Here is an 18202-nt window from a genome sequence, read left to right on the forward strand (position 1 = left end):
CAAGAGCGATAATTTATCTGAGATGACATAAGGTCTCAAGCCAGCTCTCTAACGAAAAGTGATGTTTGGAAATGTCAAAGATAGTAGAGGCAACAGTAAGGAAGGTAAACTTCAACTTGCTCTCACCGTTGTTGACCCAGGTATCTATCCGAGACCCTGATAGTCCAGTGTGGTAGAACGGGCACTGGCACCTATCGAGGCGTGTGTGCGCAGGTGGTTTAGCCAGTGGCGTCTACTGTCGCCAGTTAATGTGTCCAAGTAAACAACAACGAGCTATTGAAATACCTGCATTATGCAGAACATGCACAGGTAGTTAGCTACGCATGCAATGAAGGACAATGGATACCGGTCGCCTGGTTAGCTAGCTAGAGGTTTTCAACGAATATTGAAGCTAACTGACGTTAACATCTCAATAGACGTGGGTTTGTCGTCAGACAGAGAGCTTCTGCAAATCCGTAGACACCCGGTTTTGATTTCAGAGTCAGATTCTTGGTCACGTAGGCTGTATCATTCTGTTCAAAATACAGTAGCAATGTCAGATTAACGATTTCGCACGACTACTCTCTGGTAGATGTCCAAATGCAATTCTAAACGGACAGCCGACCTGAGTGACAAGTTGAAATAGTGCTAGGAGAGCGCCCAATATGCAAAGTCTTACAGTAGGCTACACTATTGAAGTTCATTTTGTGAGACTGGGCCAACTCACCAGGAAAGATGGGGGGAGGTATTTATACCGTTCCTCCAATTTGTGCAAAACGAACTATATTTTTCCTCTATATGCAGTAAGGTTGATTGCATAAAGTATGTGAGTGTCATATTATGGCTGTTATTAAATATATTAGCACTGTTATGTCCAATAAATGTTCCCGAACACACTATAAACCCACACTAGCTACTTACAATATAAATAGCTCCTCCCATATGCCACGGAGCTCCTTTAGATGGCCAACAAAATGTTATTCCTGAAAATACACATTTGAGACAATGCTTGTCAAATTGGATTTGAACTGGTCATTTGTAAAATTGGAATTGAACTGATCATTTGTAAGTATAACACACATTTATTAATTCATCGGGTTCAATAGTTGTGTCCAATACCGGGAAAATAGTACGTTGAACGCCTTTTCAATTTTACCCCGCGATACGTTATGTTCGATACGTTATGTTCGTGCAGTTGTGAGATGGAACGCTTTATTAATGATATGTTGTTGTGTTGTTGAATTGTCTCAAAGATTTTACAAATACTTACAGTGGGTATTTCATATCGATTTGACAGTTTGATTTGGATGACCTAAATTTGAGTCGTAACTCATTGGTTAGCTGGTGCCACATCTGAGGCCAAGGTATGGTTTTCAAAACATTATTCTACTTCAATGGTTAGCCTAACTTGATAGCTACCTAAATGACTGATTTGGAGACAGCAGTCAGTAGATAACCCTAACTAGTTAACATATTCTTATCTCGCTGCAATTGAATTTAGCAAGGTCTCGCTCAAAATAACCAAACTACCGAGCTAACACAACACGTTTTTTAAAAACATAGCTAGCTGCCGTTCCAAATAACGTGTGTTATAACGTTACTGTTTACATTTTTTTTCTACTGTATTATTGACTGTATGTTTGTTTATGCCATGTGTAACTCTGTTGTTGCATGTGTCGAACTGCTTTGCTTTATCTTGGCCAGGTTGCAGTTGTAAATGAGAACTTGTTCTCAACTAGCCTACCTGGTTAAATAAAAGTGTTATATATTATTTTGTGTTCCTCAAGTACAGATGATCGAGGTGGTGGCCTCAATGGCCCGAGGCCCGGTGTTCCTGGCCGGGGAGGTGATGGAGTGTCTCATCACCTTCACCAACCCCATATCCCATCTCTCCACCTCCGCCAGCAGGTCTGTTATCTTTCTCTCACTCACAAATCACCCATTCTTCAGTAGTGCTCAATTGTGATTATATGCATGTACATTTTAGTTAGCTATACTGTATGTAAGGTTACATGGGGTAAAAAGTCTCAAAACATGACTAAAAAGTGTGTGTGTCAGTGAGATGCTGGCGTGGGCCAGTGCCCAGATCCACTGCCAGTTCCATGCCAGTGAGAGCAGAGTGGCGCTGCCAGCCCAGGGCACCAAGCAGGATGTCCAGGCAGAGAGCGACACTGTCCTCATCCCCAGCAGAGGTGAGTGGCTAGACATAATAAAGAATCCACACACACATGTTGAGGGAGGTGGAAAGTGTCAAAATGCAACTATAATATATTTATTTTAGTTACAGTACCAGTCAAAAGGGTCTTACTTTATTTGTACTATTTTCTACATTGTATAATAGTGAAGACATCAAAACTATAACATAACACATGGAATCATGTAGTAACCAAAAAAGTGTTAAACAAAATATATTTGAGATTCTTCAAAGTAGCCACTCTTTTCCTTGACGACAGCTTTGCACACGCTTGGCATTCAGCTTTACCTGGAATGCATTTCCAACATTCTTGAAGGAGTTCCCACATGCTGAGCACTTATTGGCTCCTTTTCCTTCACTCTGTGGTCCGACTCATCCCAAACCATCTCAATTTGGTTGAGGTCGGGGGATTGTGGAGGCCAGGTCATCTGACGCAGCACTCATCACTCTTCTTCTTGGTCAAGTAGCCCTTACACAGCCTGGAGGTGTGTTGGGTCATTGTCCTGTTGAAAAACAAATGATACTCCCACTTAGTGCAAACCAGATGGGATGGCGTATCGCTGCAGAATGACAAGACACCTGTCAATTTAAATGCATTCCAGGTGACTGCTTCATGAAGCTGGTTGAGAGAATGCCAAGAGTGTGCGACGCTGTCATCAAGGCAAAGGGTGGCTACTTTGAAGAATCTCAAATATAAATATGTTTTGATTTATTAACACTTTGTTTTGGTTACTAAATGATTCCATGTGTGTTATTTCATAGTTTTGATGTCTTCACTAAATAGTAAAAATAAAGAAAGCCTTGAATGATTAGGCAGGTCCAAACCTTTGATTGGTATTGTATGTACTTACTGCCCCCCCCAAATCTTACCCATCTGCTCAGTGTGAAGGGCCTCCCCTATGCCCTTTATACCTGTCTCTGTACAAATGCTATCTATCCCAAATGGCACCCTATTCCCTACTTACTTTTGACCTGAGCCCTTTGGCCCCTAATGAACTACATAGGGAACAGGGTGCCATTTTGTATCCCCAGTCTGTCTGAGCCACCATGACTGTACATTACACCTTGTGATGGAGATTAACCCTGGGACTGTTAGTATACTGTGAATGTTTGTGTCTGTCAATTCAGGAAGGGATTTTAATTAAAAATTCCCCCTAAAAAGTTGAATTACTTTTTACATCAATAGCTTCTCGTAGTTGCCCTTTTTCAATTATTGAATAGGAATTTCAGTTTACTGACTAAATTGACTGCTTTCGATTGACCCAAATTAACCATGCTGTATGTGTATGCTGCCTTGACACCCTTAAACCACTGCTGCCTGCGCAGTCAAATCGTCTTGGCTTGACTGAATTAGCACATAATACATTTAGCTTACTTTTCACTTTAAGTGCATGGAGTAGATTATTCTTATTTTTTTTTGGGGGGGGGGGGGGGTCTGATACAAAATGACCTTTTCTTTCCCTCTACCTGCTTTCTTCACCAGGAGAAGGAGGGCAGTGCATGTTGGACACGCCTCCCAAGATACTATTCTGTGACCTGCGCCTAGACCCCGGAGAGAGCAGAACTTGTAAGAGCACCACAACTGGACTCAGAGAATAGAAATCAGATCAGAGGGGATTCACTCAATCATCTCCTTTCTCCATCCCCCCGCAATCTTTTTTTTATATGTGTGCTATTTAGCAGACGCATTTATCCACAGCAACTTAGTCAAGCAAGCATGCATTTAAAAATACATTTAAATATGGGTGGTCCCAGGAATGTAACCCACTTTCCTGGCTTTATAGGAGCCGTGCTTTACCGTTTGAGCTACAGTTTCTCTTGCTCTCTCACTACTTTTTCCTCCCTCAGACTCATACAGTGAGGTGGTTCCCAACGACGGGCCTCCTAGTTTTCGAGGCCAGTCAGTGAAGTATGTTTATAAGCTGACCATCGGCTGCCAGAGGGTCAGCTCTCCAATCAAACTACTGAGGGTCCCCTTCAGAGTCCTCGTCCTGCATGGTGAGCTGTCCTCCTGACCCTCTTACTCAGTCTAATCAACAGAAGTACATCTCACATCAGTTGTGTTCAGAAAGGAGATATCTATATATATATATATATATATACACACACACACACCGTAGCCAAATACATTTAAACTCAGTTTTTCACAATTCCTGACATTTAATCCTAGCAAAAAGTCAGTTAGGATCACCACTTTATTTTAAGAATATGACATTTCAGAATAATAGTAGATTTATTTGAGCTTTTATTTCTTCCATCACATTCCCAGTGGGTCAGAAGTGTACATACACTTAATTAGTATTTTGTAGCATTGACTTTAAATTGTTTAACTTGGGTCAAATGTTTCGGGTAGCCTTCCACAAGCTTCCCACAATAAGTTGGGTGAATTATGGCCCATTCCTCCTGACCGAGCTGATGTAACTGAGTCAGGTTTGTAGGCCTACTTGCTCACACATGCTTTTTCATTTCTGCCCACAAATTGTCTATAGGACTGAGGTCAGGGCTTTGTGATGGCCACTCCAATACCTCGACTTTGTTGTCCTTAAGCCATTTTCCCACAATTTTGGAAGTATGCTTGGGGTCATTGTCCATTTGGAAGACCCATTTATGGTGTCGTGTCTTTACTATCATTAACTGAAGACTTATAGTTTTTATCAAATATTCTCTGTAATTAGTATTACGCGATTAGACTGATTAATCATGTAACTGTAATTACTAGGAAGTCGGGGCACCAAGGAAATATATTCAGATTACAAAGTTATAATTTCCTAAAATAACTTTTCAGATATTTTATCTGATCAATTAGTCTTCGAATTAATGAATTATTTACTTTACTTCACGTTAGTCTCATTCCAAACGTCGTAAATTGTTGGTAATCTGCACGATCCCAGTCTTCACTATGAGTCATCCATACATCAATTGTCTTAAATAATTTATTTATTACTAAGTAATTCACAGGAATGCATAAGCAAACAAGGTAAATGTGGTTACAAGAAATGATAGGAGAATGTGGGCTAAACCGGCATCGCGGCTTGTTAGACAAAAGGGGAAGTGGGGGGTCGACTAAAGTCACTACAGAGTGATAATTATAACAATTGAAATGCTAATCCTTTACACATGAACGCTTACTCTTTCGGGAACAATTGCAATCAATATATATATATTCATGCTCAGTGTGTTGTCTTGATTGCTGGTGAAAAGTTTGTTTCTGGAGAGTTTCGTCCTCTCTCCCTTTCGTGGTTATAGTGGATAGTTCAGAGTGACATTGTTATAGAATGGATGTTTCGGAGGTTGTCGTTCTTCGTGTTCAATGATACCGAATTCCCAGCTGCAGACTAGTAATTAATATCAAAGACTTGTTCTTATTCTGTCGGTATCGATAGTCTAAGAGTCTTTCTCTCCTCTTAGTGGAGAAAAGCATGGTCTGCAACCTTTAGCCATCTTGTAATTGAGCTCGGTCTGGTGATAATTTCTCAAAGTTGGGTTTTATTCGGAATGGCAGAAGAGGCCTGTCCCAGGACGCCTGACCCTAACTGGGCTCAGGGGCGGTCCTCTGATTTAGTTCAAATCAAAAGGGAATTGTATTTTTCTTCATTAAACAGTCCCAAATCATATTATACAAACAGTATCATACTCATTCATCTTATACAACGATTAGATGTAAACCTCATATCTGAGGCTATTATATAAACAGTGTTATGGTAATGTGGCCACAGTCTCCCATGAGCTTCCCCAAGTTGTAACAAACGGACCAGTTCGTAGCTGGATTCTTCACCGATCTTTTATACTTCCTCCTGAACATGAAATTTGTTTGTACCTCAAGTTCTGTGAGGTGGAAAGAATTGCTTTGTTCTCTATGAAAATGTACTCTCTCTATACTGTGTCCATGAGGAGATCCTCAGGAATTTACGACATCTCTCTGACCACAGCAACCTAGTTGGAGGCAGGGAGAGGGGGATGGGGCTTGCTATACCCAAAGAGGCCAACGTCATGACAATGACCAAGCTTTAACTTCCTGACTGATGTCTTGAGATGTTGCTTCAATATATCCACACAAATTTCCCCCCTCGTGATGCCATCTATTTTGTGAAGTGCACCAGTCCCTCCTGCAGCAAAGCACCCCCACAACATGATGCTGCCACCCCCGTGCTTCACGGTTGGGATGGTGTTCTTCGGCTTGCAAGCCTCCCCTTTTTTCCTCCAAACATAACGAGGGTCATTATGGCCAAACTGTTCTATTTTTGTTTCATCAGACCAGAGGACATTTCTCCAAAACGTACGATCTTTGTCCCCATGTGCAGTTGCAAACCATAGTCTGGCTTTTTTATGGCGGTTTTGGAGAGGTTGCTCAGCAGCCTTTCAGGTTATGTCGATATAGGGCTTGTTTTACTGTGGATATAGTTACTTTTGTACCTGTTTCCTCCACCATCTTCACAAGGTCCTTTGCTGCTGTTCTGGGATAGATTTTCACTTTTCGCACCAAAGTAGGTTCTGTCTCCTAGAGATGAACGTGTCCCCTTCCTGAGCGGTATGATGGCTGCATGGTCCCATGGTGTTTATACTTGCGTACTATTGTTTGTACAGATGAACGTGGTACCTTCAGGCGTTTAGAAATTGCTCCCAAGGATGAACCAGGCTTGTACAGATCTACACATTTGTTTTCTGAGGTCTTGGCTGATTTTCTTTTGCTTTTCCCATGATGTCAAGCAAAGAGGCACTGCGTTTGAAGGTAGGCCTTAAAATTAGAGGTCGACCGATTATGATTTTAATACCCATACTGAATGAACACTTTTATTTTCACTTAATATAATTCATCAATAAAATCAATTTTAGTCTCAAATAAATAATGAAACCTGTTCAATTTGGTTTAAAGAATGCAAAAACAAAGTGTTGGAGAATAAAGTAAAAGTGTAATATGTGCCATGCAAAAAAGCTAACGTTTAAATTCCTTGCTCAGAACATGAGAACATATGAAAGCTGGTGGTTCCTTTTAACATGAGTCTTAAATATTCCCAGGTAAGATGTTTTATGTTGTAGTTATTATAGGACTGTTTATCTCTATACCATTTATATTTCATATACCTTTGACTATTGGATGTTCTAATAGGTACTTGAGTATTGCCAGCCTAATCTCAGGAGTTGATAGGCTTGAAGTCATAAGCAGCGAAATGCTTGAAACATTGCGAAGAGCTGCTGGCAAACGCAGTAAAGTGCTGTTTGAATTAATGCTTACGAGCCTGCTGCTGACTACCACTGCTCAGTCAGACTGCTCTATCAAACCATAGACTTAATTATAACATAACACACGGAACTACGAGCCTTAGGTCATTAATACGGTCAAATCCAGAAACTATCATTTTGAAAACTGTTTATTCTTTCAGTGAAATACGGAACCGTTCTCTATTTTATCTAACGGGTGGCATCCCTAAGTCTAAATATTGCTGTTACATTGTGCAACCTTCAATGTTATGTCATAATAATTAATTATGTAAAATTCTGGCAAAATAGTTTGCAACGAGCCAAGCAGGCCAAACTGTTGCATATACCCTGACTCTGATGAAACCAAGATTGAACTATTTGGCCTGAATGCTAAGCGCCACGTCTGAAGGAAACTTTGCACCATTCCTACGGTGAATCGTGGTGGTGGCAGCATCATGCTGTGGGGATGTTTTTTAGCGGGGGGGACTGAGACTAGTCAGGATTAAGGCAAAGATGAACTCAAGGCCTCAGACTGGGGTGACTGTTCACCTTCCAACGGAACAACCCTAAGCACACAGCCAAGACCATGCAGCAGTGGCTTCGGGACAAGTCTCTGAATGTCCTCGAGAGGCCCAGCCAGAGCCCAGACTTAAACCTGATCGAACATCTCTGGAGAGACCTGAAAATAGCTGTGCAGCAACGCTCTCCATCTAACCTGTCAGAGTTTGAGAGGATCTGCAGAGAAGAAAAACTCCCTCTATAAAGGTGTGCCAAGCTTGTAGCGTCAAACCCAAGAAGACTAGAGGCTGTAATTGCTGCCAAAGGTGCTTCAACAAAGTACTGAGTAAAGGGTCTGAATACTTATGTAAATGTATTTCAGTTTCTTTTTACATTTGGGGGGGGAGCGATTTAATCCATTTTAGAATAAGGCTGTAACGTAATGTGGAAAAAGTCAAGGGGTCTGAAGGCTTTCTGAATGCACTGCAGATAAAGGCCTGTCCTGCTGAAAGGTGAATTAGTCTCCCAGTGTCTGTTGGAAAGCAGACTGAACCAGGATTTCCTCTGCCTGTGTTTATAGCTATATTCTGTTTTTATATAAAAACAACTCCCTAGTCCTTCAGACATTCAGATCCATAACATGATGCAGCCACCACCATGCATGAAAATATAGAGTCGTACTCAGTGATGTTTGGTTTTCCCTAAAAATAACGCTTTGTATTCGGGTCAAAAAGTTAATTTCTTTGCCACAATGCATGTTTTGTAATTATTTTTTATTGTGTACAGTCTTCCTCCTTTTCACTGCCATGTAGGTTAGTATTGTGGAGTACGGTGTTGTTGAGCAATGCTCAGTTTTCTCATATCGTAACCATTAAACTCTGACCGTTTTAAAGTCATCATTGGCCGGGCCTCCCAAGTGGCGCAGCGGTCTAAGGCATTGCTAGAGGCGTCACTATCGCCTCGGGTTTGATTCCAGGCTGTGTTGCTGGTCGCAACTGGGAGACCTATAAGGCGGCACACAATTGGCCCAGCATTGTCCAGGGTAGGGGAGGGTTTGGCTGGCAGGGCTGTCCTTGTCCCATCGCGCTCTTGCGACTCCTTGTGGCGGGCAGGGCGACTGCACACTCATGTTGCCTGTTGTACGTTGTTTCCTCTGCCACGGTGGTGGTGCTGCTGGCTTCCGGGTTAAGCGAGCAGTGTGTCAAGAAGCAGTGAGGCTTAGCAGGGTCATATTTTGGAGGACGCATGGCTCTCGACCTTCACCTCTCCCGAGTCCATACAGGAGTTAGAGCGACGGGGCAAGACTAAGTACCAATTGGATATCTTGAAAAAGGGGTAAAAAAAACTAACACAAAAATATTTTTTGGCCTCATGGTGAAATCCCTGAGCATGTTCCTTCCTCTCCAGCAACTATGTTAGGAAGGGCACCTTTTATCTTTAGTGACTGGGTGTATTGTTACACCATCCAAAGTGTAATTAATAACTTCACCATGTTTAAAGGTAATGTTCCCTCTGCTGAGCACGAACTTGAATGTTGTGAAAATTCTGTGCCACTTCCAGCATGTGCACACCAATGTACCCGCTTTAAGTTTCAGAAAGTGGAAAAGTAGGTTACTATGGATGATCATATTGTATGCCTATCATCAAAAATAATGGAGCAAATGCATCTCAGAACATGGAAATAGCTGGTCTATCATTCAGCCTGCGTTAGCAGCCAATGTGTGGTGTTCAATGTAGGCCTACATTCCATGAGACTTTTGATGAAAACATGCAGGGCTTGACATTAACCTGTTTGTCCACTGTTGTTTGATGGAAGACTCCACTTTTCAAGATAAAATGCATTATTCCCCATACCATAATGCTACCCTCTGCCTATTGGCTACTTAGCTTATTCAAGCCTGTCTCAAAATACAACACTTCCTCTGCACGTGGCTACATGCAGCTCTCGCTTTAATCTCAAAACAAGTGCATCTACTCACAACCACTCATGCTGTAAACACAGTCCAGTTCAAAGTGAATGGCACAGTTGCATTTATGGCATCTATTTACATATAGGCCTACTGCAGCTCTGATTGGTTATGGCGCTCCATTCTGTGTAGAATACGGGCTGTCAATGTAATAGAACCCTACTCCGATGCGTTCTGCCTATAACAAAATATCTTGCATAGTTAGTTTTGCATACTAAGTCTTCAAATCATACTTTATTTGCCACATGTGCCAAATACAACAAGTGTAGACTTTACCGTGAAATGCTTACTTACAAGCCCTTAACTAACAGTGCAGTTAAAGAAGAAAACATTTACCAAGTAGGCTAAAATAATAAAAGTAACATAATAATGAGGCTATATTAAGGGGGCACCGGTACCGAGTCAGTGTGAAGGGGTACAGGCTAGTTGAAGTCTTGCGTAGTTCATTTTTTTGCGGTATGTTGCATTGAAATGGCTAATATTGTATTTATTTGATCAGAATTCCCACAGTAAAGGGATATGGTGATAACTAAGGGGGATATTCAATCTCGTGCTTCTCTCCGCAGTTTAGAGGGATATTCTCTAAGCTGCGGAGATATTTCATCTGTTTTTTTTTTTTTTGTTTTTTTACACCTCTACCAATAGGTGCCCTTCTTTGTGAGGCATTGAAAAACCTCCCTGGACTTTTGGATGAATCTATGCTTGAAATTCACAACTCGATTAAGGGATCTTACAGATAATTGTATTTGTGGGTTACAGAGATGAGGTAGTCATTCAAAAATCATGTTAAACACTATTAATAACATAGTATGGAACTGATTATGTGACTTGTTAATCACATTTTTAGTTCTGAACTGATTTGGCATGCCATAACAAAGGGGTTGAAATACTTATTTACTCAAAACATTTCAGCTTTACATTTTATTGTAAACAAATTCTACTGACATTATGGACTATTGTGTATAGATCAGTGACACAATTTCAATTGAATCCCTTTGAAATTCAGACTGCAACATAACAAAATGTAAAAGGGTGCACTATGTATGAAATGCCTGTTGTGGACATGTTTTCCTCCTATAAAATGACATTGTTCAAAATGAGTGACATGATGTCCCTGTCGTAGGCATGCCGGAGCCCCCGTTCCCCCAGGATGAGGAGGTGGCCCCCTCTAACCCCTTCCTGGAGGAGGAGGAGGGTGGGCGGAGAGACGACCGCCCCCTGGAGAGAGCTCTGGACATGCTGACGATCACCTCACGCCGCTGTCCCCGTCAGTCTCTTGTTCTCCTAGGCTAATTCTCCAATGACAACCTATTCCCTTTATAGTGCACTACTTTTGACCAGTGCTATGTGGCAGCTCTTATGAGCCTCCTTCTTTAATGTTACTTGTGTTCCACATCAGCTAGATGATGTACTGAGTTTTTTTTTGCAGACTCCAATCCATTGATCTCTAATCTGTTTGTTTCTGATTAGATTTATTAGGTTCTCCATGGCGACAGCTAGTCTTACTGGGGTCCGACACAACAAAAGACATTGCAGACATTGTGTGTGTGTGTGTGTTTAGCAGCAATGTGGAATGCATGTGACCTTTGACCCCTGTCTCCCGCAGATCTGTTCAACATCACCAACATGCGGGGGAAGGTGGCCAAGTTCTGCATTTTCAAGACCGTCTACAGACTAGGGGAGGACATCATCGGCACCTTCGACTTCTCAGAAGGGGATATTCCCTGTATACAGGTGTGTGCGCGCGTATGTCTGTGTCAGGGCCTGCCATATTTTTACTTGAATGAGGATATTAAAAGTGTGTGTTTGTCAGTACTCGGTCAGCCTGCAGAGTGAGGAGGAGATCCAGCAGGGGTACCAGCGGCGTCCCGGTCAGTCGATCAGTGTGACTGGTCACGGTCGTCACTTAGAATCCTGCCTCCACACGGCTTCCACCCACTTCTCCCTCCCCGTCCCCCTCAACGTCACCCCCGGCTTCAGCACAGACATTGGTACGTAGCTAAGTCAAATTTCCATCAAATGTATCTCATTAAGTGGTGGCACGAAGTGCTATACAGATACCCAGCCTAAAATCCCAAAGAGCTAGCAATGCAGGCAGGAGCACAGTGACCAGGAAACATAGGAAGATACCTAGAGAGGAACCAGGCTCAGAGGTGGCTGAGGGGCATCAGGAATTCACCACTCATCTCTCTGCCCTATGTTTGTTAATAGCAAGTAGCCTGCCCTGCTTGAGTCTGTCTGTTAGTTTTTTGTTTATTATCTGGCTTAGCAGAGCGGGCACTTGACAAGAGAAACCATTGTTCTCATAGATGACTGAGGATGTTGGTCATGATCTGGGCTAGTCATTGTACCGTCACAATAAAATGGTTTCCCTAGACAGATTATACCAAGTCTTGGAAGCACTTTTGATTGTAAATCTCCATTTGAAAATGTTTTTTTTATTTTATTTCTAATGTAGTCGAAGACTTGTTTTTAATCTATGCGATGACTCGCTTCTCAACCCTTTTGTCTTTGTCTCTAAAGCTTCCCTGTGTATTTAACCCTCTGTCTACTCCTAGACAGCTTCATGACATTCTCAACTCATTCCTCAGTGACCCTGCGATGGCGTCTGCACTTTGAGTTCGTCACGTCCCGAGAGCCTATGGAATCGCACAACGTGTTGCAAAACCAACCAGAGGTCACCGTGTGGACTGGGGCGGAGCATGTTGATGTGGATACCTTCAGTTGGGACCTGCCAATCAAAGTGCTCCCCACCAATCCAGCCCTGACGTCTTACGTCTCCCAGTTTACAGGGACCAACAGCATCAACATTTAACTGTGTGAGGAAGGAAGAATGTATTCCAGATATAAAGCAGGCAAATTTTGCAGTTTTTAATATTTTAACATTTTGCAGTGCATCCTATATTTTTCTTTGAATGCTCACCTTCCTGTTTTTCTAGCTGAAACATGATGATGATGATCAGTGTTTAATGCTACTATCTGTGGGGTCATTCACAGTATTTCATTGTTTACCCCTTTATTCAAAATCCCCTAAAGAGTCCATTGCTTTGTCACATGAATAGTGTGTTTTATTTAAGAGCTATATGCTGTACAACTGTATTTTTGAAATTGTTAATGAAACACTGTTCAATGTGAATCAGTAATTAAAATGTCAAATTCAAATCCCACATGTATCTGAAAGTAGTCTTTTATCCACACAATCAACAAATGACTTTCACGCAACAAGAATTTTATTTAGAGGATAACTGCAAGACAGGACAGAAGAAATACAACAATAGTTATATATATATTACTATAAAAGCTTTACAGTAGTGCATTACAGGGTGGTAAATGAGGGATTCCATTATGTGGGCTCACCTCTGCTTTCCAACTGAGTATCATTTACTGCTTACGGTATTGTAATATTCATGCGGTTTAAATGTTAACTGATCTGCAACTGAAGTGAGAATGGACCGTTCGGATTACACTGACATGGACGGAGATGGTTGGCGGTGGAGGGAGTTGATCTTCCCGACTTCAGTGGAGGCTGTTTCCACTTTAAATCGGAGGACGGGCTCATTGTAATGGCGACATTCATTCCAATGAGGCCGTCCCTCCACTGTCTGACCGGGGTCCCTGTCTACTCCATCTGCAGGTAGTTGTCCCGTGAGCCGTGGCTGGGGCCCAGGTTGTGTCCATTCCCAGGGAGGCAGGGCAGGCGAGGGTCAGCGCTCTGCACCAGGGTCACTTTACAGGCTAGAGCGTCCACCCGAACCTCACACCAAGCTGGGAAGTCTACCGGGCGATGCACCCTGTACGGAGAGAGGGGTGTAGGTTTTCAAAGTCCATATGTACGTATGTGCTCTGAAAGAGCATGATGCTCCCTGTACGGAGAGAGGGGGAATGTAATTGGCAGCCGATCATGAGCACTGTCATATGTGTTCTGAAAGGACATAATGACAATATCCTGACAGAACAATGCTATGTTGAAGTTGCCTGTCCCAATTCTACACATCACAATCAAATCCAGACCCAACCCTGTTTCCCTTACATTACTTGACTCTGGGCACAATGTACATGGCTGTGCTGAATGGCAAGCTCATCCCAACCATGGAAATGACATTCCTATTACTGCTAATGCTAACACAACTACCCAGAAAGGCACATTGATTACAGGTGTGTGGACTCACGTCTCACAGCAGCCGACGCCCATGGGGTGCAGACAGGTACACTGCAGACAGCTGTCCTCCATCCAGGACTCCCCCAGGGAGTAGTGTCTCCCCTCGTACACACACAGGCCTGGGACAGACCACCAGGGGTGTTAACCCAAGTCCCACACATATTATACAAATCAACCTATATTCATCCGCAGGACGTCCACATGAACTTTGTACTCGACTTCAGATGGATTCCTCCATCCAAGACATTCAGAATTTTAAAAAGTCTACTCTGGCCTGAATGTACAATGGATGAGTTTTCGACAGGTCCCCAAAACGTTTCTGCTTTACCAAATACTCTCTGAACAGAATCGGAATCTTCAACCTAAAGAAATTTGTTGAATGAAAAACACCTTTCAGTATGATATTCTCACCTTTAGAGTTGAAGTGACACTGCATGGGAGCAGCTAGGCAGCGGGTGGTCCAGAGCAGAGTCCCAGCCAGGAAGGTCAGTGTCCAGTTTCTCCCAACAATGGAGTCCATCATCTTCATGTTCTTTAGTTCTAGTTCTGTAGTTCTAGATCTGGTTCTTAGAGTTTTCTGAGTCCTCTCCTCCACTTCGCACCTCCATTTATACCCCACAATCTTTACGACAGCAACGGACGGGGGGAGGTGGGGTAAGTTAGCCTCATCAGGAGGACCGGCCGTGGCATGGGGTGTGAGGCGCAGGGGGCCTGTGGGGTGTCACAGGGTTGGGGTTGGGGGGGCAAGAGGAAAAAGTCTGTGTCTTGGCACCACCTTGGCACTCTGGAGATCAGCTCCTCTTCGCTCCAGTGGGCATGACCTCTAAAATGATAGAAACATTGACACATCCTATGATGACTAAGACAGGGAGGGAAAGAGAGAGGTGAGAGGAAGGAGAGAGAGGGAGAAGGGGAGAGAGGTGAGAGGGAGGATAGAGAGGGAGAGCAGATGAGGGTGAGAAGGGGAGAGAGGTGAGAGGAGATAAGAGAGGAGATGAGAGAGGGAGGGAGGAGTGAGAGGGGAGAGATGAGAGAGGTGAAAGGGGGGAGAAGGAGAGAAAGAGGTAAGAGGGAGCAGAGAGGAGAGGGAGAAGGGGAGAGAGGTGAAAGGGAAGAGAGAGAGCTGTGGGGTGGAGGAGAGAGAGCTGTGGGGTAGAAGCGAGAGAAAGGAGAAATGAATAGCTAACATGATTTAAATGCTGGTTGATCTATTGATTGAAATTTGAACTCTTTCTGTACTCATTCACATATAGTTTCCGTATTGGGGATGAAGTAGATATCTCCAATCTTCATTACAGTCTCACTTAGGATTCCACCTGAGAAACAAAGTGACAGTGGCAGTGTCTCCTTTGATTTTTTTCCTACCAGATGTGTTACTATGTGGTTACTAAGACGTTCTGACATGCAAACACAGATGCATATTGTATATGAAGTCAGTGGCCTACTGCCTCCACTGACCCCTGTCTGCCTTGTTGGGATGAGCTCATAGTGATGTCATGGCGTGCCTGCCGTGTCTCCAGTCTGTGACCTCATGCGGGCCCTGTCCAGCAGCAGCAGTCAGTTGCCCCCCAGAGGAGACAGAGACAGAGAGGGAGATGGAGAGTGAACTGCTGGATTTTTGGGAAGAGGAAGCTCATAAAGGACAATATTAGTTTTATGACTTTTATAGTGGCCGCTGCTATGGCTGCTGCATGCAGGTGGCAGGCGTGTGTGTTTTGTGTGTGTGCGGACCATAGAGATGAAAAAAGGTCTCAACTTTGTATCTGTGCAATTATAGTGTATTTGATAGCATGGGTGGCACCATTGAAGCTATCTACAAAAATAATATATATATATATATATATATGTATATTATTTTAATGTTTTAAAAAAGTGTAAAGCTAATAGTGGTATTTTACCGCCACCTGCAGTGCTGGAGATAAAGCTCAAAGCCATTTACAAACTAGGCAAAACAATTTCAAGAAAAGACAATGATCCCAACCTGTAGGAATCCCCACCCAGTTGAGTACTTTAAAATGGTGGAAGCCCTCAATGGCAATGTCCATGCAAAACCGTTTATTACCAAGTAGAGATCGTTATACATCTCTATGGTGTGAACCAACAACCTGTTGTGAGAGGTAGGGACACAGCGTCCCCAGCCTTCAATGACCCACTAACAGAATAGACGTCTCAGATTTACATAATGTCTACCATGAATGAGAGATTGAAACATCATTCAAATGTACTTGCTCAGAGGGCCTCAAAAGAACTATTGCCTACTGTATCAAAATGTATCTTAGCAAGTATCGCTTTCAGAGTTTGGTGTTTCGTGATATTCTGAATTTCAGAGTGGTAGAATTATAACATTAACATTTCTCACAAATGCATTTGTAGGCTTTTGTACACCCAAAATTCCATTTAGGAAGAAATGTGTAATGAAATGTGAAATGGGAAAAGGAGAGAGACAGTCTCACTGCTCGTCCAAGAAGGTAACAATGGGTGTGACACTAATTCATTTCTTTTTAAGAGGGCTATCCTACACAACACCTTGTCATTCAAAGAGTGTGAATCCGTCATAAACCATCGTCATCCTATTGTATAGGATCCATAGGTTCTAGGAGGGGAGAATATTAGTACCAATGACAGGGACGTTGATTTAGGCAGACCCCGCACCTCTCTGATCCAGAGGGGTTGGGTTACATGTGGAAGACACATTTTGGTTCAATGCATTTAGTTGTTGTACAACTGACTAGGTAAACCCTTTCCCCTTCCTTACTTTTGAGCAGGACCCATATTGCTCTGGTACAAAAGTAGTGCACTATATAGGGAATGTGGTGCGTTAGTGGTGACAAGGCCCCAGAGTCAGGACATGTTCCTCCTCAGACTGTGACAAGTTGAGCTGTGGATCTGTAGAGACAGGGGCAACTCTGAGTCACACACACATCCACACGCACACGCACACACACCAATACAGGACCAAGACACGTCAAGGCCCTGTGGTCAGTGGCACCCCTGGCTGGCGAGGGAGAACCTATCAACACCCTCCAGACTTCTGTGGGGGTATGAGGGAACACGGGCGTAAAACACAAATTGTGAGGCCCCCGGGGTGCCTTGTGAAAAACTTGTTCCTCATCGCAGGTTTTTCCTATGATCTCTGTCTGTCTGCAGACTTGATAGAGAAAGTGGAAGGAGATGAGCTAATGTTTTGTTCTGGCTCAGGAGCGTTACCGCGCTTCCTCGGATAGGACGACTCTACCCGACCAATCACATGTCCCGAACAAACCCTCCTTTTTTAGGATTGACACTGTGCGGACACAGAAGGAGCGGTTGAGTTGGGTATGAACTCTCTTTCTGACTCAAACACTTACACACACACACACACGAACACTGCACTGGGGAGGCAATGGGCCTTACCTTCTTAAACACCTCTTTAATTATGAGTGGAGCGTGTCGCTGCAGTGCAGAGGACACAGCTACCTCTACTCTGTGTCTCAAAAGGCACCATATTCCCTATAAAGTGCAGTACTTTTGACCAGACCCCTATGGAACCTGGTCAAAAGTAGTGCACCATCAAGGTAATAGGGTTCCATTTGGGACGCAGTCCTGCTGTTGTGGAGACTGACTCATCAGCTTGGGTTATGTAACCAGGGGTGTGTTCATTAGGCTGTGCTGGGCAAGATACTCTGAAAATATAGTTTACCAAGCTACCAATTACTTCACACTGGAAGAAGTTAAGCTACTCTGAAGCTACTCTTAACTGCCGAAAACACTACCAAGATTTGAATTTAGTTCAGCTACCACCAAGCTACAACCAAATGTAATTAAACTACATTTTATTTCTTTAAATTTAACTAGGCAAGTCAGTTAAGAACAAATTCTTATTTACAATGACGGCCTACCCCGGCCAAACCCTAACGACGCTGGGCCAATTGTGCACCGCCCTATGGGACTCCCAATCACGGCCGGTTGTAATACAGCCTGGAATTGAACCAGGGTCTGTAGTTACACCTCTAGAACTGAGATGCAGTGCCTTAGACCGCTGTGCCACTTGGGAGCCCCACTACTCTCCATCACTGTCATTAGGAACCAAACGGAATTAACAAGGAGGGACCTACCTGAATGTGTTCAATAGAAACTCTCGTTTTCATTGCAAAATGTTTTCTGTTGTGAAACATTTTGCTATGGTGTACATAATGAATACACTTCTGGTAAGGTGGTTGGAGTTCC

The 18202-nt window shown here is 43.1% G+C and overlaps 2 protein-coding genes across 8 annotated transcripts in view; one reads left to right on the plus strand and one right to left on the minus strand.

Annotated features, from left to right (window-relative positions):
• The window catches only part of gba2 (glucosidase, beta (bile acid) 2), a 34544-nt gene extending 33686 nt beyond the window's left edge, over positions 1–858 (minus strand). For 3 of the 4 annotated variants that reach the window (XM_029674301.2, XM_029674304.2, XM_029674302.2), the window contains exon 1: positions 127–699. The gene's annotated coding sequence lies outside the window, so the exon portion shown is untranslated. The other variant, XM_029674305.2, reaches the window with a different exon arrangement.
• Positions 859–928: 70 nt separating this feature from the next.
• On the plus strand, positions 929–13004 carry rgp1 (GP1 homolog, RAB6A GEF complex partner 1). Of its 4 annotated transcripts, none has more exons than XM_029674310.1 (9): positions 929–1044; positions 1767–1887; positions 2038–2171; positions 3657–3740; positions 4022–4171; positions 10961–11104; positions 11444–11571; positions 11651–11828; positions 12429–13004. In XM_029674310.1, the coding sequence occupies exons 2-9, from the start codon at positions 1772–1774 to the stop codon at positions 12650–12652; spliced, it is 1158 nt and encodes a 385-aa protein (XP_029530170.1). In that variant the 5' UTR covers positions 929–1044; positions 1767–1771; the 3' UTR covers positions 12653–13004. The 4 variants fall into 4 exon arrangements, with proteins under 4 accessions (XP_029530170.1, XP_029530169.1, XP_029530167.1 ...); XM_029674309.1 differs by having other exon boundaries at positions 1772–1887; XM_029674307.2 differs by lacking the exon at positions 929–1044 and adding an exon at positions 1155–1343.
• The last annotated feature ends 5198 nt before the right edge of the window (positions 13005–18202 follow it).

Source organism: Oncorhynchus nerka, linkage group LG12, assembly GCF_034236695.1.
Source record: "Oncorhynchus nerka isolate Pitt River linkage group LG12, Oner_Uvic_2.0, whole genome shotgun sequence".
Taxonomy (NCBI): domain Eukaryota; kingdom Metazoa; phylum Chordata; class Actinopteri; order Salmoniformes; family Salmonidae; genus Oncorhynchus; species Oncorhynchus nerka.